The following is a 22,408-nucleotide window of genomic DNA, read 5'->3' on the forward strand; positions in this document are numbered from 1 at the left end:
ACCTCCTTGGCAACATCCTCAATCCCCAACCCCATTCAACTCAGCCACAAACACTAAAACAGCTGCCACCAACGGCATTGGCCTCCTCCCTGTCGTCAGAAACCACTTCACAGCACAATTCAACAAAATCACCCCTTGTTGTCTCATTTGCTCCAACTTATCCCTCTCCAATTTAACCAATTTAGCCACTTTTGAGTTACTAAAAACTTTCTCAAACATAATCACAATATCAAATTCAGGCAACTTTAAATTCAAAAACTCAACCACACGTGTAACCATTCTCCCCATTTCATACACATCACAATTCAAAACAGACGCAATCTCACCCATTGGTAATGATTTATTCTCCATTCTCATAACAATATAACTACACGCGCCGATTAAAATGGGAAACCACTCCTCTAACCCAAATTCACCTTGGGTAACTTCATCAATCATGTTTTTGACATCGACAAATCGTTGACAGGTCAAATTTAATTTGTAAGCATATTCATCGATTAATTTATTAGACTCATAGATTTTTTCTCGTTGTAATTTAGGATAGAGCCGGTACCTACAGAGCCGACATGGATGTAGGTTCCAATAGGGCCGTCATGCCCATAGGTTTGGGCGTCAAAATTGTCGAATGACTGGACCGTACCAAATGATGTGCATATCACATTGCCTGATATGTGGTCATGGGTTAGGGATTTTGATTGGCAACTTGTGCAGGACATATGCCTGATGAAAATTTGGTGTTTTTTCCTTGAGAAAATTATAATTTTATATAGAATTTGTGAGTGATATAGTTGACATGTCCTGTCAAAACAGAGATTCTAGGCGCTGCCATCTGCATATGCTCACTGGAAGTTTTGAACAAGCTATTAACGGAAAATAAAAAATAAATCCATGAGAAGAGAAAGAAAGAAAAATAACTCATGAAACAATAATTTGGACATTTAATTCTCTTAAACTTATTAAGGAGAAGAGGAAAATTCCGAGTGATTTAATTTAGAATATTTTAACTCAAAACGATTAGCATCTCTGCAGCATTCAGAATCATAAAAAATACCATATACTAGACAGTGATTAACTCTCCAAAATATATCTCAAGTTAAGTCCAAGGAATTATTTTACACTGGAAGAGTACAAAATTCTATTGAAACAGCAATCATTCGAAGTTTATACAAACACCAACATTTTCCAATTAAAATGAGTTCATTACAAAATTTCCCTAAAGGTATCACTAGACAATAATTTCATCTTAGTATCTAAAATAATAATTCACCCTACCGACCGAGTTTTGTAAGGTTCTGGTGTTTAGTTTAACATATCAAGAGCATTTAATTTAACGAACTTAACAGTAAAATATGTTAGTCAAAAGGAAGAAACCTAGACATAACAATGACATCAGGAGATAAACTATAAATTTAGGACAAATTGTTATTTAATGATATCTAAGGGTAAATTACAATTAACTCATTAAAGATTTCAATTTCTAATGCAAAAGAACTAGCGAGATGTATACAAGTTCATGTGCACACAGAAAGTTTATATAAATTAATTTCCAATTAACCAAAGACTAAGCAATCCACACAGCTCAAATAACTGATTAAAAAAAAAAAAATTAAGTTCAATGGAAACTACGATTAGGTTTTGTAAAATGAAGAGACGTAGTTACCTTGGGCAGAAGCTTTGCGGCGACAGCGCCACCAGACGCGGTGGCTGGGAATTAGAGTTTTTGATTGCAGTATCGTTGGAAAGGTAGTAAAAGTTTAGAAGTCAGAAAGGGATTTGATCGCTGAAGGGCTTGTTGGTAAATTTCTAATAATTACGACTTACAGTCACTAACCTCCCCTTTGTTTTTTTCTAATTTATATTAGACTTTTCATCACTTACCCATCTTATAGTTTAAAATTATTTATTTAAAAAAATCCTTTAAAAAATCAAATTATAACAGATATTGTCACTTAAATTCTTTATTCTCTATAATAAAATAAAAACGGAATGGGTATCTAATTATATATTTATATGTAAAACAAGTAAAGATTATTTTAGATATTTATTTATAAAAAGTCAAAAAGTAAAATTAAAAAGTTACTCGTAAGAAGGATATTATAAAACTACAGTAATTGTATATTTGTATAAATATTAATAAAAGAAAGAATCTACTTTATTAATATCTCTGTGTAGTATTATATTTTAATGAGATTACGATATTACATAAACTATTATATCATGCAGAGGTGAATTTATCCTCACTACCATATTTATTCGGTGTCATTGGAGAAATGAATGTCTTATAAGATAAGATATGTTATATACACTACCTTTTACTAACCGAGTAGTTCGATAGAGATTACTGAATGTATTACTCAAGAAATCTTGAATTCGAATCCCTCTTCAATTATTAATAGGGATAGCCAATGAAACTCTTACTTGATTGTTAGTTTCAAGATTTTGATGGATTAGTTGAGGTATACGTAAATTGATCCGAACAATCTGATGATTAAAAAATAAAAAATAAAAAAAAAGATTTGTCACACACTTCGTCCTTCCTAATTTATTAACCCACAAAACAAAATAATAAGTTCAAGTTGCCCAAAGAGTCACCAGACAAAATTGACTAAGCTGGATTATGCTTTCAAACTATAATTCTACCGTCTGCTGGGCTAACCGAAAATTAAACAACTTCATATCATCAGTGATCACTATAAAAGAATGTTTCATTTTTTTTTTTTAATTTTTTTTTTCATTTCATCATGTCTGCTACAGTTGTGAAATATAAGTATGAGCTTACATTTTAGCTCATACACGTTTTAGCTCATATTATACACGTTTTAGCTGTAAGTACTTTAATCGTATGCCATCTCTACAAGCTAGCAGCAATGAACGAGGATGACTCCTGTTGCTTTAGGCTGTCTGCAACATGAGCAACCACTCCGGCACCAGCATTATGAAACCATTCATTTTTCACCTACATTACCAACAACCATCAAATTAGAAAATGAAATACAAATATGAGCTTACATTTTCAGATGGAAATTCAAGAGGGGCAGTACATGTATATTGTTATGAGCAAAGAAGGGCCAGAATGCCGAATGAAAGCTGACATCGACCTTTTTCCATCCTAACTGTTGTAGACCACCTATCATCTCCTCTGTTAATATAACAAACGTATGCTATAAGAACTCATTAACATGGAATAACCAAGTTCAGTTGAAGATTTCCAACATAATTCAGCTTCCATTGCCATCAAACTTACCTTCCACAATTTCGTGATACTCCACAGTATTTTGCATACTGGGTTCCTTTTGTGCTGCCTCCTTTGCTTTGACTGCTTCTGGAGTAAAATGGGGGCCATCAGAGGAAACTGGTGGACAATATTCCACATCCACCACATGCTTGTAACCATCCAAAGATCGACGAGGAGGCTGTCCATTAATTTCAAAATATCACCAAGATGCATAACAAACAATTACAATCTTCATTTAAAAACTGTGTACTTTCTAATTTACATAAAATTGGTGCTTACAACTCCAAATAGCAAATTCTATGTATCCCCTGTAAAATTTATCCATGGCTCAAACTTTATTACCTCCCATGGCAAACTCTTGTTGCTCCCACCATGGAAAGTGCTTCTGCACCCACCCTCACTTAGCACTATTAGGGTTAGACATGATATTTAGAGGTTACAAGCAGCTGATCCTAAGCTGAACCAAATATACATGAACTATACATTTTATAAGAACTCACTGATAATTTCCAATGAGAAGAAATATTCATTTTATGTAAGCTCACTGATAATTTCCAATGAGAAAATTCCTAAACTGCCACAGGAAAAAAAAAATAAAAAAAAAAGAGCAGGAGATAAACCTTCTGAAGGTTGTTTGTCCTTCTGCCATTGTAGATACTCAAACAATTCTATACTTTCCACATTTATAGTACTTGCTCAACAATTATGGCCTACTACAAATGTCTTACAGAATAGGATGATTTTAATTAATGACGGATTATTACTGCAGCAACTTTTTAAAGAAATTCCGCCACTAAAAGGATNAAAAAAAAAAAAAAAAAAAAGCAGGAGATAAACCTTCTGACCAAAGGTTGTTTGTCCTTCTGCCATTGTAGATACTCGAACAATTCTATACTTTCCACATTTATAGTACTTGCTCAACAATTATGGCCTACTACAAATGTCTTACAGAATAGGATGATTTTAATTAATGACGGATTATTACTGCAGCAACTTTTTAAAGAAATTCCGCCACTAAAAGGATCACAGTTTAAATGAAAAATAATAGACAGTTCCTCATCCTTTGGCAGCAACTTAAAACAACATAAGAAAAAGAAGTGAATTTTCATTTAAATAATTCCATAATTATAGAAACAACTATATGACCTCGTTATGACAAAATTCAAATTGCTGAGTCTGAAGGGGGTCTCAGTTATAATTTTTATTTATTTATTTATTTATTTTTAAACAAAGGAAAACCCCATTACCAGGACACTGTCCTTGGGGGCGAATAAGAAACTACTTCACAACTACACCAAACTGTGACTTAATGAGGAAATAAGCCTTTTTGAATCTTAAGACTTGTGTAAAGACATAAATTTGCTATTAGACATGCATATGGAAACACACATGCATGCATTTCCAAGAATGCCATATACACAAAGCACAAAAGTAACAAAATTGGGTTTTCTACTTATTACTATTGAACATAGGCATTTTTGTAATAATTTATTGTTCCCTAATAACCTACTTTTTTCTATTTATTATAACTGAAGATAAGCATTTTCTTAATCCCAGTCCAAAATTGAATGCACACATCTCAAATAATAGGTCAATGAAGATTGATGCATTATCATATAATGCGTTTGAAGAAGAGAAACCATCAAACTGACCTTCACAAGTTCTGTCTCCCTCCTTATGGATGATGTGCGCCAACCAACCATATCTTTCTATCGTCAAAGAACCAACTCAATGGCAAATGAGAAGCCTAATAAAAAAAGGTTGAGAGAGCTAGCTGATTTACTTTAAGAAAAGTACAACAAATAGATGATGCGCAGTAGGATACGATCATAAGACACATTTGCATAAAGAATGCGACATCTAAATGCACCAAGGGCAGATCTGCAAGAGAAAACATTTTAGAAACATTAGATTAACTTAGAAAAGAGGATAGCTCCAATTACTATAAAAGGTCTCTGTACTTACAAAAACTTTATATCTTCACAGTCAGATGCCATTCTCAAAAGCAGGGGTGGGTTGTTGGGTTTACCATCTGTCAGAAACAGTTGACTACCAGTCCGGCCAACAAAAATTGGAGCTAGTGGAAGAGCAAGTTTCTCCAGAATGGGAACTCCAAAGAGAAATGGAAGCTGGAAAACAATCATGAGAGTAAAATTAATGAACTTAATATAGGATCCTTCTGGTTACCAATAATACTATTATGTATTAACATACTCAGTGAGATTCAAGAATACTGAATTGAGGAATAACTAGATTTTTGAACATGATTGAAGAGTTTACTGTCAACAAAATGTTAATCAGGCTACACTTGTGATAGTTCCCAATATTAGAATCAAATGCTTTAACGTTCGACTAGAGACAATGGCTGCAGTAAGGGTACAACTTTATTTCCTCACAGCGAGGACAGAGCCCCACACTAGACAGCAGGTGGAGGTGAGGGGCCCTGCACCTATATTTCTTGTACCTCAGTTGTACCTTAAAAACTATTTAAAAATATGTTTAGTATCTTAGCACGTTGCAAGCATTGATGAAATGAAGGTTTATCAATTTGAATCAGTAAGACCCTAATGTGCACAAAATGAGCACGTACAAATATGTATAGATATTGAAATATAAAGACAATTTTGGGAGAAAAAAGTAGCAACAATGAAACCAATAATAACATGAATACTACATAGTAATTATGTAGCATCATATAAGCACAGTAGTCAGCACCCTCCAGAACAAACCTGCTTTCTCCCTCTCACCCCAAGATGTGGAGTCGCCAGGGTAATGAAATTGACTGGCTCGAGTCCTGCAATTGTACCTCGTCTAGGAGAGAACATTGTTTGTGAGTTTGCCATCTTAGAATCAGCCAGATCAACAGGTTCGTCACTTCCTAAGGGAGTTGGTGAGTAAAGGACAGCAACTGCATATCTTGCAAACAACCCTCCAAGAGAATGGGCTAAAAAGGAGATCTTTTTAAGGCTATCTGTCTTCTTCACAACTTGCATGACCTGTTTATTAAGGAAGAAAGATCATCAATTTTGATACACATGTAATTCCCTATAAAGATGCAGGTCATATACATATAAATGGAACACATATCAAGACTCACTTCATCTGCTAATCGCTTTCCAGCTCCATCAACCCCAGAGAAGGTTTTGGTGTAAGTGTTACATGAACTTGCTGCAGATGTAAACATATAAAACTTTACAATAACTGGCAACATAATAAGAAGCTAAAACTACCACAGCAAAAATTGCTACTATAATCATTTCTAGCACATTGGTCTAACTATTTTGTGTCATCAGCACATTTCTGACCTTTTCATGGTTCAGAACGAACCACATCTTTCTGCCAAAAAATCAGATATTGGTTATTCAGAATGAGACCATTCTCATTCTTTCTAGTCACCCCATCCTTTATAAAAGCATTCAAATAAATACAAATTACTACTAAATGGTGTTATGATTATTGCGCTTAGAAATTGGCAAAATACCTCAATCAGTAACCCCCCAATATACTATCAAACTGAGGATATTCCTAATTTCCTTGGCGTTCCCATCTTAAATTATATCATTTATCAACATTGACAATAGAATTCAACAAAAATAACTGATTTTTTGCCATGTGAATATGAAGAATGTTGAAAATAAAAGACATGAGCATACCATAAATTAAAAAGTTTCTCCCAAGACGCCTTTTTAACTCAGCTTCCACATATGTCCAGTCACTTGGGCTGCATTTTGAAGAGAGGTATCAATTTAAAATGAGAGCTGAAATAACAATAAGCATGACATAAATACTTTAAGCCCAAACAGTGATAATTCGTTGACATTATGACAGTATCAATTAATTTCATTTAAACCAAGATACTAATCCTATTAAGTAATATAGTCTATTAGAGAAAAGAGCATATGCAGAAGTGCATGCTTTCTTGCATAAAAGGCTAAAAGTTTCCACAATTATATTTATCGAAAGATATGAGACATAAAATTCTCTAGGCACAAAAAAGGTAACAGCACCGACCCACCAAAATTGTCGCATGACAAGGGTTCAGTTCCAAATCCCAATCCAAGGACCACTAAACCAGCTAATACCATAATTAATACAATAAATACTGAAAAAGGGAATCGGAAGCCTAAAAATGATATGAGCATATAGTACTTGAAGTAGCAATGTAGATATGGAATGGTATTAATGGCAATTTGGAGAAAAAACTGATGCAAACAGGGTTTTTGGATGTACATTTTTAGAATGGACTTAATGCAATGTGTTTCCACCAGTAACAATATTAATACCACATTTAGTTTTGACTTCTTCAATGGGGCATTCACTACTTTGTGAGTGGAAGTTGATCAACATATACCTAGCCAAGATACCATGAACAAGAACAAGAAGATGGTCAGGATCATTTCTCCCATTCACAATTCCCCTTGGTGATGCAAAATTTTCCTGAGTGGTGGTACTCATAGCTTGAGCTTTAAAGCCTTGATGTTTCCAATTATTGATCCCTGTCCAAGTTCAGTTACATATTCAAAAACAAGCAAGGAAAAAATGATTGAAAAGCATGATAGACATATTTACTTGAGAAAAGTGTCACAACATAGTTACACCCTTACTTTTCTGTTTAAAGCATTAATTTCTTTCACTTTCCTACACCATCCCAACGGTTTTTTTTTTTCTTTTTTTTTGGGGGGGTGGGGGGGGGCACAGTATTACCTCTAACTTTTTGTCTCAATATTTCTTGTTACTTTTTCCCCCAATTTAGAATGAGAGGAATGTTGAAAATGCAATATCACATATGAGTTCTCTTTATAAATTGAGCTTCTGCAAAGTAGACACCCTTCACCAGACAGAGGGCAGTTATCCTAGCTAAGCACACACAATGACAAAATAATGCCCAGTGATATCACAAATCAGTTTTAGACAAAAAGGTTATCAGCACATACTCTCAGGTCTTAACAACAACCATCTACAACAGCATGAACAGGGTTTAAAAAAGACCAAAGACCTTAATTAAAACATTCAACTCAATATGAAATAATCGCTGTCACATATGAGAAAGACCAGCTATGCAGCTCACATGACTGAAGTCAAAAGTCTAACAAGAGTGACAACCACAAACAAAAATGTGTAACTGCGTTCAAGCATCAAGGTCAAAACACTACAGTCATCCAATTTCCCATAGTCAGAAATTGCATCAATCTAACTCCATGCAGCCGTAAGCACATAATTTCATCTCACTTCTTTTCAACACCATCAAAAGTCCCTCTTCACGCATCAATTCAACAATTCCTCCAGAAATGTCCACTGTCCAGCCCAAATCCCTGCTTCAACACCAGACAACTAAACCAAACCCATAGACCATGATCGTGGAGATGCTTTCAAGTTCCAAATCTCACAACAAACTAGTTACTTCCCTATCTGCAATATCATTGACCTCTATTGCATCTTAATTACATTAATTTAACTAGCGGCTCCTTACATACAGTTGATTTATGCGTATGATGTAGCAGTTTGTGTGCAAAGAAGAGTGTGTTTTATCCTCAACCAAATCTTAAATGACAAATTCAATTTAATGCACCACAGAAGACATACGATAACATTACAATTCATTCAGCATGATCAGCAATTTACACCGGAACTCATTTAGAAATTACTCCTTTAAATGAAATGAAGTTAAAACATTATCTAATATTGAACCTTCAATTCCACTAAAATTGAAATTCATATATCTAACCTTTACAAATACAACAGTAAATCTAATCTTTCAAGTTTCTAATTCGAATCCTCTCCAAACTAAAACCGAAATAAGGAATTGAAATTACCAGAAGAGAAACAGGAACAGGAAAAGAAAAAGGACGTGGAAGAAGCTAAAGGTCCATGACCACGAGCTTCATCTCTGCTAGTATTACTAAGTCTGGGAGAAGAAGCAGAATAAGCGGGAATCAAAGAAGTGGTAGCCATATATAGAGAAAGAAAGAGAAAATCCAAAAATTTCGGTTTCCAATGCTATGTCAGCATCGGCACCATATCTGCAGTGTATTGGTAAATTCGACAATCATAGCAAAGCCCATGCCCATCACCTGCCATGCCCATGCTCGACTTTTAATTTCCTTATCTGCAATTCTGCATCAACAACTCCCTAATTTTTGTTGGTACTCTTTTTTTTTTTTTTTTGTCTAATTTGTATATAATATATTATTGGTTTTGTCTTCAAGGAAGAATGGGATAGGAGACAAAGATGTTGTAATAATTAGGAAGGCCAGTGTGACTCGGTTGGTCAGGGATGTGGGAGTCTGGGAGAGATGTCCAACCAATTGGATTTGGTTTTTGGTCAGGTCGAGTAGGGAGTTTTGTGTAATTATACGTGGTTTGGCCAATCAGATTGGGAAACATATGAACAGGTCCATGGTATATCATATGTATCACATCTTTTGTTTCATTCAGGCGGATATCGATTGGTAGCATAGTTATAAATTTGATTCACCCATTCTTATATGGGGGTGGAATAAGAAAATAATATCATATGTCAATTATCTTTGGAAACCAAATTGGTTCGATAGAAACTTTTGAATGTGTTACTCAAAAGATTATGAGTTCAAGCCTTTCCTCAATTACTAATAGAAGTAATTACTAGAGTTTTTATCAGTCTAATAGTTCTAAGGTCTAAAAATATTAATTGAGGTGAGTGTAAATTAACTTAGACATTGTCGGTCATAAAAAAAAAGTAGTATGATATGTTTAATCAGGTAATTTCAACCGTTTGATTCAATATAGAATTTGAAGAGATGTACCTAACAATAGGGAACAAAAGCAAGAGTTTTAAATTTAATCACTCCATTGCACGGCACGACATCTTAGTACTATAATAGGAAATTTTATTATTTTTTAAATATATTTCCCATGCATATTATATATCACTTGCACAACATAGCCTAATCCTGTTCCTTGGATCATGCTCCAAGATTGAGTCCATTGCTTCAAAGTTTTGTTCAATAATTCCCATATTTACTTAGCTCAAAAGCTATTGGAATTAGATATTCTTATGATACCAATCTAGATCCATTTCTTTTAAAAGAAGAATATTTCATTATTTTCACTCATACTACCTTTTTTTTTTTTTTTTTAATGATTGATGGTGTTCGAATCAGTTTGTATGCATCTCAACTAATTTCTTGGAACCTTAAAACTACCAGTCGAGTAAGAGTTTCGGTTGCCACTCATACTATTTTTTTTTTTTTTAATGATCGATGGTGTTCGAATCAGTTTGCGTGTACCTCAACTAATCTCCTGGAACCTTAAAACTACCAGTTGAATAAGAGTTTCGGTGGCCACCCCTATTTGGGGTTGAAGTGAATCGAACCGGGACCTCTTGAGTAATACACCCAGAGTCCTAATTGACTACTCAGTTACCCAATGGTGGTTAAAAGATTAAGAGAACTCTTTTACTATCAAAGAGACTCGAACTTGGAAGACCATCTTAGATCCTCATTTGTTCTTTTACCATTAGGTTATCTAGTGGTAAAAGCGCATAAAATATGAACTTGGTAATTGCTTCTCTCGCTATTCGACCATAAGACCCCTGGATCCCACCTCTGTCATTACTCCCATACACATTTTTAGATAATGAAATTAAAAGTTTAAAATAATTAAAAATAAAAAATAAAATAAAACAATCCATACAAATAATAAAGCCATGGATATAATACAACTAAAGAACAGAAACAATTATTGAGATTGAAATCACTACCAATAATTTGAAGGAAAAAAACAATAAATTTATGTTTTACTACAAGCAGCAAAAAAATAAGAATATTCTTATTCTTTTATGTTTCCACAAGTATAACAAACAATTCTTTTAAAAAAGACAAAACATAATTAACATGAAATCTTTGCTTCTTTCATTTTTCAACTGGTTTTTAATTAAAAATATAATTAGAATTAAAAAAAAAAAAAAAATCTGAGAAGTAACAAAAAACTTACAATTATATTGCTTGTAATATGACGTATCATATTGCAAAAATATACCTTCTTTATTACACCAATTTTTAGTTCTAAAAAATATGAGTAATGCTATCCGTACTCATGGATCTTACTAATCTTTGTTAAAATTACATATGGTGTCCGTACTATACTGTGGTACCTGTATTATGCTTTATATTTACAAAGGTTAGTACGATGGTTAGTACACTCGTAAGTACACATAATATTATTGAAAAAATATTTCAACTTCGTCGCAATATGAATTGAATAAATATAAAAGAATTATTGTTTTGAACATAGAAATGAGGTGTAAATTTAAATATTATTAAAAAATTGGGTTTCTTCTAAAACAATCTAGAGAGTAATACGAAATCAAACAAATAAATAATCACAAATATCAAACTAATAAAGTGAAAGAAAACACGTGCGGTTTACTTTGGTTCATCCAAAATTCGGGCTACGTCTAACAAAGTCTCGGGGGTGTTTGTCTGAGCTTATGAAAATTAGCTTATAAGCAACAATTACTTATAAGCTAAAATTAGCTTATAAACATTTAAAATTTTAAGTAATTACGTATTTGGTTAAAATACTTATAAGTGACTGATAAGTAGTTGACGTGTTTGGTAAACTGTAACTTATAAGTACATTTTATTATAAAATGACTAAAAAATATACTACATTAAATAAGAGTATACTATGAAATTTTAAAATTAAACAAGGATAATGTGGTAATATATTTGGTCAAACTAACTTATAAGCAAAATGCTTATAAGCAAAAAAAAAAGTACCTCCCCCCCAACTTATTTTTTTTGGCTTATAAGCTCAACTTATAAGCTCAAAAAAGTTATAAACAAACATGTCAGCTTATTTTAGAGCTTATAAGCTAGTTTGACCAGCTTATAGGCTTAGCAAACACCCCCTCAATATTATTATAATATTGACTCATCCTCTCACATTAGAATGGATGTATTTGCTTAATTTGCTATATCACTTATACAAGAAAATAATAAGTTTATATATTAGATTTAATGAGAAAAATCTAATATTATTAGAATCATTTTTCCTAAGCCCAAACCCATTAAGAATTTAATTTCTTAGAGAAATTCTATAATGACTCTTCATGGAATAGGCTTAACTGACTATGGAACCCCGAATGTGTTTGTCTCGCCCAAAATTGTTGAAGCGATCAACAAATCCAACATCTTTATCCAATGATGAGATAAAAGAACCACTCTTTTAGTTTTTTGTTTGCACTTTTTCATATTGATAATAATAAAGTATCTAATGCTATATACAAAATTACAAACCCGAACATTGATCACCCCTGCAAACACAGGCATTAGGATGAATAAATTTTTCTTATGTATATAAGAAGGTTTTATCGGATGATGAATTGGTTTTATTTTTTTCCTCGTTCACACCCAAAAACAAAAGATTAAAGATAACAGATACTGTTGTGATAAAACAAAAGGGTACCTACTAATGCAGATCCAGATACGACTATAACAAAACAAAAACGTATATACTTATGTAGACTGGAGACAGCCCAAATTTTTGCAGGCTACGTACTCAAAATGTACTTGGTTCTATTCTTCGCCCTGCATATTTTATTTGGACGGTTGTTTCTAGTTTATCTTGATATCCCAATAGTAAATTACAATGAAGAAATCTACAGTGCTGCGTACACCCTATTAAGAAAGGACAATGTTTTGACTTTTGATTTCATGGAAGAAACAATTTGCCTAGTTAACAGTATATAAAATAAGCCAAAAGAGAAATAACACTTCAACATTTTATTTTTATGAAAATACGGCCGGTTTAAACTGGAAAACCAAATTCTGGGGGCTTTTACAATGTGTTTTGCATAGAAATCTCCATTGAATTTGTTTTATACAATGTATGCACCCAGTATAAATAAACCCTTTTATTTATGTGTAGCTTATATCAAACTTGGTCAAGCAAATAAGTAACTGAAACAAATTAAATTTGGTTATGGCGGCGAAGGAAGGAGGAGTTGTGAAGAAGGGTCATCAAGAGGGAATTCGGATGGCTACTTCTCTTCTTCAAGAGTTTGGCCTTCCTGGGGGGCTTCTCCCTCTTGCAGATGTAATTGAAGTTGGTTACGTTAAGAATACTGGCTACATGTGGATCTCCCAGAAGAAGAAGGTTGAACACAATTTCAAAATGATCAGCAAGCTTGTGAGCTATGACACTGAAATAACTGGTTTTATTGACAAGAAACGGATCAAGAAGCTCAAGGGAGTGAAGGCTAAGGAACTAATGCTCTGGCCTCCGGTCAATGAGATCACTGTTGATGACCCACCCACCGGAAAAATGCACTTCAAGAGCCTTGCCGGCATCACCAAGACTTTCCCAGTTGAGGCATTTGCTGCCGGCCAGTGATTGCTCAGAGCCTGTTTGCCTGCTTTTAATTACAGTTAAATGGCAGAATAGCTATCCTTTTGCCACTTCAAATTTTCTTTTACTTAAATTATTATCTACAGGTTCTTCACTGATGAAATTTCTCATGCCAGCATTAGTGAATGAAATAAAAATTCTGGATTATAAACTTTTACCAGGTTAAGGGATTCAGCAACCTATCAATTACTCCATACCTTATTAGAATAAATTAATACCTTTCCTAATAAGTAATGCATACCTTATCTGAATAACTCAATATCTTTGCACATCCGGCAACACCACCAGTGTCGCAAGGATCAAAGTGAGTTGGTCTATGCAACACCAAAGCAATAACGAGCATTTGACAGGCGGCCTTTGGGAGGAGGCATTGAATCTCGTATTTTGGGATTTTCTCAAGTTTCGTGCCCTCTAAAGTAGTCCAAGTTATCATTTCCAAAAATAAATCTTATTCATATTTTGATAATCTTGTTCCTGGAATGATCCGCGAGTAATTGCTACACTACCAATGGGGCTTCTACTAGTAGTCTCTTCAAATGATTGAAAAAAGATAAAAAAGAAGACGTAGAATTAAGCAGAATCAAGTAGCAGTCTCTACTTCCTTGTTTCATATTTCTCTCAGTCTTTCAAATGAAAGAATGATGCCTATTCGTCAATAAAAAGAAGAATAAGAAACAAAATTCCATGCATCTACTTCGTCAAGAAAGGTTACTTTGCACAAATTTTAGTTATTATTTCTATGGACAAGGACCTTCTGAACTTGAGAAATATATATAATCATACGCCAAGCACAAGCTATATCTATGTACTTCTCTATCATGGGACGACCAAAAACAAAGATATAGAATGGAAAAAAGTATTGGAAATAACAACAAAACTAACAACAAAACGGAAAGAAAAAGGGTGAATTTAAAATACCAAGTCACCAAATGCAGCATATTCCATCAAGCAATAAAAGGGTGAAAATCATAAGGAAATTCATAAGAGTAATACTACACTCACTAACACTTCTTACTAACCTTCTCTTACTAACGCCAAATGTCAGTTCACAATTCGTCAATTTACATGGGGTCCGTCTGTCTAATAATGGGTCCTATCTAACCAAGCTAATCACAAACTCCCACATGGGATTAGTGAGGTTAATATTATTGAATTCGTAATCAATCATTTGTACATCTAAACTCATGTAACTATATGCAACCAGTTTTTATTCTCATGATACTTCACTGTCTCAGTTTTTTATCATGAAATAAAAAAAAAGGGCTAGAGTAGTCCTACTTCACACTTGTCTAATCGGCTTTTGTGCAACTGAAACGCAGGAGTCACCCAGGCTCCACAACTGCACTGCATACCTGCCCAGTTGAAGGAACCCAAGCGGGCTTTACATCCCATGCACTGAAGTTTATCTTCCACGGAACCTTCTTGTACTGGCAAGCCAAACGTAAAGGCTAAATTAGTATTCTACGATGCATATATGTGTGTGTGTGAAAAGAAAAACACAAAAAAAGGTTAAGAATTTGCAGTTACATGATTGCATCCACTTCATAGATTCCACAAATATGGAGGAGCATTCGGCTACTTCCTTTTCTATTTTCCCAGGGTCATTGCTTCTCTTTTTCCATTTGAAACATTGCTCTCCCTTTCCTCGCTCATGGGGAACTATGTTCTCCTCTGAGGCAACAATTCTCCGGCATTTTTTGCAGCGGTATACGATCTGAGGTTTTGGGACAGGTTCTGCGAAACCAGAGTTACTAGCTGCTGCCGTTTGCAAATACTCACCAGACATTTTAACAAATCTACTAACTGCTAATAAAACCCAAATCCATGAGCTAAAACACACTAAAAGGAAACAGTGATAATTTATCGAAAAAGAGATTATCATTTATCAGTACTTCCAACTCACCACATCAAAAAAAAAAACACTGGATACATTAATTAAAGGGAAAAAAAGCACAAAAAATATTAAAATCAAAGTAAAAAGAAGGAAAGAAAAAAAAAATCATGAACCAAGCATTTGGACATTAATTCTTCAAAATTTTAAGTAGAAGTGGAAATATAGAGTGGTTTAATTTATAATATTTTAGCTTAAAAGGAGTAGAATCTCAACAGCATTTGGAACCATACAAATACAATATTCTAGATTGTGATTAAATCTAAATGAACTCAATTTAAGTCCAATTATTACATACCGGCAGAGTACAAAATTCTAGTGAAACACCAATAATTAGAAGATTATACAAACACCAAAGTTTCGAACTATAATTTTCAATTCCTAATGCAAAAAAAAAAAAAAAAGAAAAAAAAGAAAAAAAAAAGAAAAAAAAAAGAAAAAAAAAAAAAGAAAAAAGAAAAAGCAAGAAATAAGCAAGCTCTCTTACACATTGAGAGTTCTCTTATAAACTATCTCCGAAATAACCAAGGAATAAGCAATCCACACGGCCTAGAATTATTGATTAAGATTAAGTCTTGTAAAAAGGAGAGACAAAATTACCTTGGACGGATATCTTTCAAGATTCACCGGGACTGGTTTGGTAGTCTGGACCTTCTGGTAGCTGTGTCATCCAAAAACCTTGCTTGAGAAGATGCTCCACATTTTCTTATATCGGAGGTTAAACGACACCACTTTAACAGTGTAGACATTTACGACGTCGTTTTTTTTTTTTTGGTAATTTTAAAGATAAGCACTTGTCTTTGTCTTTATTTAATAAAAAAAAATACTCGGCAGTTTAACAGTGACACGTGTAAACCAATAATTGGATAATCAAATAGGGACTTTAGGTGTATTATTCTTGAGGATTAAAGAGGTCATTAAAAAAATAAAAAATCAACCTGTGTATTTGCTTAAAGAATAAAAGTAGATTGATAAACACATCTCACAAATTTTTCCTCACAAACCTCTATCACCGAATGATTTCGGCTAGAACTAAGAAATGATTGTTCTTCTATAGGGAATGTAATGTTTCACTAGACAAGTATTCATTGAGTATCCTATAAAGAGAATCCAAAGAATTGCTAGTTTAAAAAGGGTGTTCGTCTAAATTTTTTTATCCTTAATCCAGTTATAACATACTATTACACAAAGATTATTTCTCACATATATAAATCCACATTAAATTTCTTCACTAAGACAGTGTGTGCAATCCTCTCATCGGCTTTACGTCTCCCGACCACTACAATCTAATACTTGCAAAAATAAGAAAAGCAACGAGGTGAGCTATAAATGTTCAGTAAATAAACCAAATCTAACTATGCTCTTACTCCGCTATCTCCGTTTTCGCTGTACTGTTTCTAAATTTCTACTTGATTTCTCTCTTTATTCTCAGGCGTACTACTTAGCAGTCTTCTATTTTTCTCAAATATTTCTAAATCCTCCTAGTGTTGTGCTATTCTTTATCATTTTATTTCTCTTTTCTACTAGATTATAACTTTATGTTTATTTCTCTACTCAACAAATCGCTAAGTTTCCTTGCTATTTGTCATGTTTCTAATTTATTTTCTTTTCTAGCATGTATCTAATTTATGTTCTTTTCTTGTATATCTCTAATTTCTTTTTTATTCTCATAGGCTTCTATTTTCTTTTATTCTTTATTCTCATGGGCTTCTATTTTCTTTTTTTAGCTAGTCAGACACACAATAATAAAATAATCTGTTTAATCTATGCATAAATGCATGAGATACAATGCACATAAGATGTATGATGCATATGCAAATGATCATGTTTGTATTCTTTCTAAAAATTCTTTTCTAATTCGTTATGAAATTATTTCTCTTTCTTTCTGAAATTCTTTGTTTTCTATTTCTTATTCTATTTTTTCTTTCTTTTTCTGAAATTCTTTCTGTTTTCTATTTCTTATTCTATTTTTCTTTCTTTTTCTGAAATTCATTCTGTATTCTGTTCTGTTTTGCCGATCGGACTAGGCTGAGGCATGGATTTGGAACCCTGGCCGTGTGAGCGTATTCTGAAATTCTTTCTGGGTACAGCCCTCATCCACATGCACTTCTGGCGGACTGTACAATTTTGTTTTCTATTCTGAGGTCGTTCACTAATGGCGGCGTGCATGTGGGAAACTTCTGTATCTCTGTTGCCACTAGCTAATGCAGCGAATGCTCACAGGTTCCCCACGCAATAGCCCTCTGAAAACATGCTCTGTAAATCTGCAAAATAACTAGCTAGACATTTTCCAATAGTTTTAAAATTTCTGAATTATATGCTATGCTATATCATGCATTTATATGCTGTCTATGCATGATCCCAAAATACGTGTTTGACTCTGGCATGTATTCTATTAATTCTAAGGCTTTTATTTTTATATTTTTTTGGAAAGCCCAAAGTTCTATTCTAATAACACGCTTAACTTAAACATTTTCTATTTTATTCTTTATTTCTGAATTCTATGTATCGTGTGTACGTACACGATTCTATAATTTCTACATAATTATGTAATTCTTTAATTTATCATACTATGTAAAATGTACACGTACACAAGTACATTATCTCTCACAAATTCTACTCTTCTATAATTCTATTAGTGAGATATTAAAACAGCACAATTCAATTAGGGAATAAATTCTACATTTTGGGCAATCTAATTTCTTCTATAAAAAGCTATGCCATAACATAGGTATTAAGTATACTAACTTGCCCAATTATGCTACTAGATTTTCTCAAACTTATATGTCACATAACCATGTCATTAAACAACTCTCTAATATTTTTCTAATGTAACAAACATGCCTTTTACAACTTTCTAAATACAAATCTTAATGCCATAAATTTGCATTCTCTTACATGACCATCAACTTCAATTGTTATACATGCCCTTCTTTCTTCTTTTCTTTTGGCTACNCGTAAAAGAACTAATTTAATTAAAATATAATAACGGTCATGGTCCACTGAACGAATCGTACACCTAATATGTTTAATATAGACGTAAACATTCTACACCATATATGTTTAATATAGCCATAAAATAACTAATTTAATTAAAATATAATAACGGTCATGGTCCACTGAACGAATCGTATACCTGATATTTTTAATATAGATATAAACATTCTACACCATATATGTTTAATATAGTCGTTAAAGAACTAATTTAATTAAAATATAATATCGGTCATGGTCCACTGAATGAATCGTACACCTTATATGTCTAAGATAGCGTTAATCGCTTAACCAATCTACTGAAATACAATAAAAAAAATCCAAATACGCTGGATCGCTTAAGAGATTTCATTTCTCTCTTAAACGATCCTGTGTATTTAGACTTAGTCGCTTAAGAGATCTAGTTGTATTTATGTTATCGCTTAAGCGATTCTATGCTTTTACACTTGTTATGATCGCTTAAGCGATCACGAACAAGACAGAATCAATAAGTGCCCAGACGCACGATCGCTTAAGCGATTTATTCTATCGCTTAAGCGATCCTTTGCTTTTAACCTTGGTCGCTTAAGCGATCATGTCCGAGGCAGAATAAACTTCTGCCTAGATGCACAATTGCTTAAGCGATTAAGTGTATTGCTTAAGCGATTCTTCGCTTTTACTATTGGTCACTTAAGCAATCATAGATTGCTTAAGCGATCATGAACAAGACAATAAATAAGTGCCCAGACATATGATCGCTTAAACGATCCTTTGCTTTTAACGTTGGTTGCTTTAAGCGATTTATAATCGCTTAAGCTATCATGTCCGAAGCAGAATCAACTTCTGCCTAGATGCACGATCGCTTAAGCAATCTAAAATCGCTTATACTAGATCGCTTAAGCTATATTCTATCATATACCAGATCGCTTAAGCGATCCTTTGCTTTTACTCCTGTCATATACCAGATCGCTTAATCGATTCTTTGCTTTTACTCTTGGTCGCTGAAGCGATTTTAGATCGCTTAAGCGATCATGTCCGACGTTTGGAATTTGCATTGGCATCCTCCTCTTTAGTTTCAATTTCAACTCTTGCCTTCCCTTGTTCTGCCAATAGAATGTCTTTCGTCGACGCCATCTCCTCTCTTGGTGGAGCAACTTCAGTCATCGGAAGTTACTCCACCATAACTTCTTCTTCTCCATTTTTGGTAGACCCAGTGGTGCCTACAATTTGGGGAGTAGATGAGTTTTTTTTTGTTTCTTTAAGGATCTCAGCCATTATAACTTAATCGGGAATGGCAAGGAATGACAAAAAAGCAAAGAGCAAAGAAATTGCAGAAAATTGGAAGAAAAAACGAGAGAGAGAAAGGTGTTTGAATCCTGTTGTGAGAAAGAGAAGCTGAGAGAAATGTGTTTTGCCTTTCAAATTTTAAATCAACATCTCTTTATTATCTTTAACTCCTTTTCACCATAATCCTTTTTGCTGCTTTAATTACACTTAAGTGTGCCACGTCATATTTTTTAACCCAAAAAAAATCAAAAAGATTTTCATGGCCATTTTGTTAAAGGGAAACTTGGGATGGCCTAGGAGTTAAATTTCCTCATGAAATTTCCATCTTTTTAGCAGGGTATTATTGACATTTCAATTTTTTGATATTTTTAATTTTATTTTTCTTTCTTTTCTCTTCTTCTTCCTAGGGGTGTTCAAAAAAATGCAAAAACCGAACCGAAAAACCGGTTAACCGAAAAAACGGTTCGGTTACGGTTCAAAAAATTCAAAAAACTGAATTTTCGGTTCAGTTACCGGTTCAGAAGAAATTAGAAACGGTTAACCAAAAACCGGTTTTCTAAACCGGTTTTTCAAATATATATATATAACCTAAACTAAAATAAATCTCTAATTCACTCAATCTAAAATCCCAGCCTAAATTTTTTTTCTTAGTTCCCAATGTATTGTCTATATTTACAATTAAATTTAGGACAAAATTAAAAAAAAAAAAAAGTTTTATAAAGAAAAAAGGGAAAACCGGTTAACTGCTTTTTTTAAAACGGTTAACCGGTTCGAGAATTTTCCTGAACCAAAAATCCAGTTCAGTTTAGAAAACCGGTTAACCGCTTTTAAACACCCTTACTTCTTCCTTCACTTTTCTACTGTAGCTCTCATCATCTTTGTCCTAGCATCTAGCCTTTTGCAGGTGTGGTGAGGTCAAATCTGGCTTTCGAAGGTGAACAAATCTCCCCCACAGTGAGCAAATGGCCATACGTGACTATTGTGAGATTGGGAATGACCTTACACGGCTGCCACAAGGCCAATCCTGCATTTAAGCAACAGCCGGATTTGGGGTTTAAGTATTTTGGGATTTTATTTGTTAGTTTCTGAAATTTGTTTGGTTAATAAAATATTTTGACAAGTTTCTGGTTTGCAAGTATAAATTTGACAAGTTTTTGGGTGATATTTAAGCTGTTAAGTTTATATTGAAGGGTGAAAGCGTCATTTTTCTAATTTAACAGATATTAAAAAAAAAAAAAACAAAAATATTTCCCATACTAGTAGATTATCTTTATAACCCAAAAGTTGTTGATATCTCTAAGCATAAAATATGTCACACTTTGAGTGGCGAATCCTCCTGGCGGGTTCCTCCACCCCACAACCCCACGCCACCACCCCCCCCCCCCCCCCCCCCCCCCCCCCCCCCACCCCCCCCCCCCCCAACCCAACCCCCCCCCCCCCACCCCCACCCAACCCCCCCCCCCCCCCCCCCCCCCCCCCCCCCCCCCCCCCCCCACCCCCCCCCCCCCCCCCCCCCCCCCCCCCCCCCCCCCCCCCCCCCCCCCCCCCCCCCCCACCCCCCCCCCCCCCCCGGGGGGCTAAACTTATGGACCTGTCATGTAAAGTACACATTAACTAACCATTCACATGCACTTTCACTTTGCGGCGTGTTAAATTTTTTTTTTTTTCCTCTTTTGATTATCTGAGAGTGTTTAGTCCAACTGTTGGTATTTCAATAATTCTCGAGATTATTGTGGCTTGCTTCTCTGGTAATTGTTATATAAATTATCAATTGGTGCAAATTTTGGAGTAGCTTCAACTCATAGCATCATGGAGATTGGAGATGGTCCTGATATGGAATCCTGGGATTTATTCAATTTTACTGAGCAAAGGAATCTCACAGCTAGCAGTGATATTGGTATGACTTATGAGCAAATGAAATTATTGAATTTAGTGTTCCAATATGAGTTTTTTGCCTTCCAGGCAAACCGTTTGAAACTAATGAGTTCTGATCCATCACAAAAATAAGATAAATTAATGATAGGTTAATGGTTCCACTTTCCAGTGATGGAGAAATGCCCTGGTTTCTTCTGGAAATGACCATAATATATTCTAATAACATTTTGTCTGTAAAGACTTGGTGATTGTAGACTACATAAAAGATGTGAAATTAAAAATGGAAACTCTTATCTCAACCACTGATATTACCGCTGAGTTCCTTGAGTTTATGAAACAAAATTGTTATCTTAAAATTTTAATGATGGAGATGTTTGAGGATGTAAAATATGTGGGTTGGGTTGAATTTTTTTATTTTTTTTTTAATTTTAAAAATGCCTTTAAAATGGGTAAAGGATTGGATTTTTAATCCATGACCTGACCGAATTGGTATTGAGTCGGGCTCACCGGTTTGTGTGACAACCCGCGGAATGCCATGACAGTCCTAGGCCATTCTAGGTTTACAGATAAAGAAGACGAATAGATGATATGAATTAATTGTTGAACCTAAGGAGTTGACATGATGATAAAAAATGTTTGCTCCATCATTGAGTTATTAGGTTAAACTTAGAGCTACCTACCACATTATGACTTACTGGTTTTTGGGTTTATAAAGTATCAATAGACCACAAGGATTGTGAAGGTGTAAGTAAGCTAGC

General features: G+C 34.1%; 4 protein-coding genes across 5 annotated transcripts; 1 reads left to right on the forward strand and 3 right to left on the reverse strand.

Annotated features, from left to right (window-relative positions):
• Nucleotides 1-5: 5 nt before the first annotated feature.
• Nucleotides 6-1,730, reverse strand: LOC116126713 (plant-specific TFIIB-related protein PTF2-like; the record flags this gene model as incomplete). Its single annotated transcript, XM_031412380.1, is given in 4 exon segments — nucleotides 6-27; nucleotides 29-518; nucleotides 521-860; nucleotides 1,661-1,730. Coding segments are annotated over 3 exon segments (708 nt in total), but the record flags the coding sequence as incomplete, so codon positions are not given.
• An 824-nt stretch (nucleotides 1,731-2,554) lies between these two features.
• LOC116126714 lies at nucleotides 2,555-10,229 on the reverse strand. Its single transcript, XM_031412381.1, has 13 exons — nucleotides 10,145-10,229; nucleotides 9,307-9,349; nucleotides 9,049-9,140; nucleotides 7,587-7,731; nucleotides 6,889-6,956; nucleotides 6,333-6,403; nucleotides 5,965-6,231; nucleotides 5,201-5,364; nucleotides 5,061-5,116; nucleotides 4,888-4,940; nucleotides 3,245-3,413; nucleotides 3,042-3,139; nucleotides 2,555-2,956 (listed from the first exon to the last, which is right to left on the reverse strand). Exons 1-13 carry the CDS (start codon nucleotides 10,227-10,229, stop codon nucleotides 2,852-2,854), a joined length of 1,416 nt encoding a protein of 471 aa, XP_031268241.1. The 3' UTR covers nucleotides 2,555-2,851.
• A 2,969-nt stretch (nucleotides 10,230-13,198) lies between these two features.
• Nucleotides 13,199-13,609, forward strand: LOC116126716. The gene has a single exon (XM_031412382.1). It carries the CDS (start codon nucleotides 13,199-13,201, stop codon nucleotides 13,607-13,609), a length of 411 nt encoding a protein of 136 aa, XP_031268242.1.
• A 906-nt stretch (nucleotides 13,610-14,515) lies between these two features.
• On the reverse strand, nucleotides 14,516-16,235 carry LOC116126742 (probable inactive dual specificity protein phosphatase-like At4g18593). 2 transcript variants are annotated; one of them, XM_031412405.1, is made up of 3 exons: nucleotides 16,116-16,235; nucleotides 15,152-15,427; nucleotides 14,516-15,051 (listed from the first exon to the last, which is right to left on the reverse strand). In XM_031412405.1, exons 2-3 carry the CDS (start codon nucleotides 15,408-15,410, stop codon nucleotides 14,888-14,890), a joined length of 423 nt encoding a protein of 140 aa, XP_031268265.1. In that variant the 5' UTR covers nucleotides 15,411-15,427; nucleotides 16,116-16,235; the 3' UTR covers nucleotides 14,516-14,887. The 2 variants fall into 2 exon arrangements, with proteins under 2 accessions (XP_031268265.1, XP_031268266.1); XM_031412406.1 differs by having other exon boundaries at nucleotides 15,152-15,453; nucleotides 16,116-16,178.
• Nucleotides 16,236-22,408: the final 6,173 nt, after the last annotated feature.

This window comes from Pistacia vera, unplaced genomic scaffold (assembly GCF_008641045.1).
Source record: "Pistacia vera cultivar Batoury unplaced genomic scaffold, PisVer_v2 Contig183, whole genome shotgun sequence".
Taxonomy (NCBI): Eukaryota; Viridiplantae; Streptophyta; class Magnoliopsida; order Sapindales; family Anacardiaceae; genus Pistacia; species Pistacia vera.

Coding starts and splice junctions, on each gene's coding strand:
- LOC116126714 (XM_031412381.1), bottom strand. CDS start 10,229: ATGGGAATTATTGAACAAAACTTTGAAGCAATGGACTCAATCTTGGAG. Junction 9,350..10,144: donor GATTAGGCTATGTTGTGCAA/GTGATATATAAT, acceptor TTGTTGATGCAG/AATTGCAGATAAGGAAATTA. Junction 5,117..5,200: donor TGTGAAGATATAAAGTTTTT/GTAAGTACAGAG, acceptor TTTCTCTTGCAG/ATCTGCCCTTGGTGCATTTA.
- LOC116126716 (XM_031412382.1), top strand. CDS start 13,199: ATGGCGGCGAAGGAAGGAGGAGTTGTGAAGAAGGGTCATCAAGAGGGA.
- LOC116126742 (XM_031412405.1), bottom strand. CDS start 15,410: ATGTCTGGTGAGTATTTGCAAACGGCAGCAGCTAGTAACTCTGGTTTC. Junction 15,052..15,151: donor TATGAAGTGGATGCAATCAT/GTAACTGCAAAT, acceptor TTGGCTTGCCAG/TACAAGAAGGTTCCGTGGAA.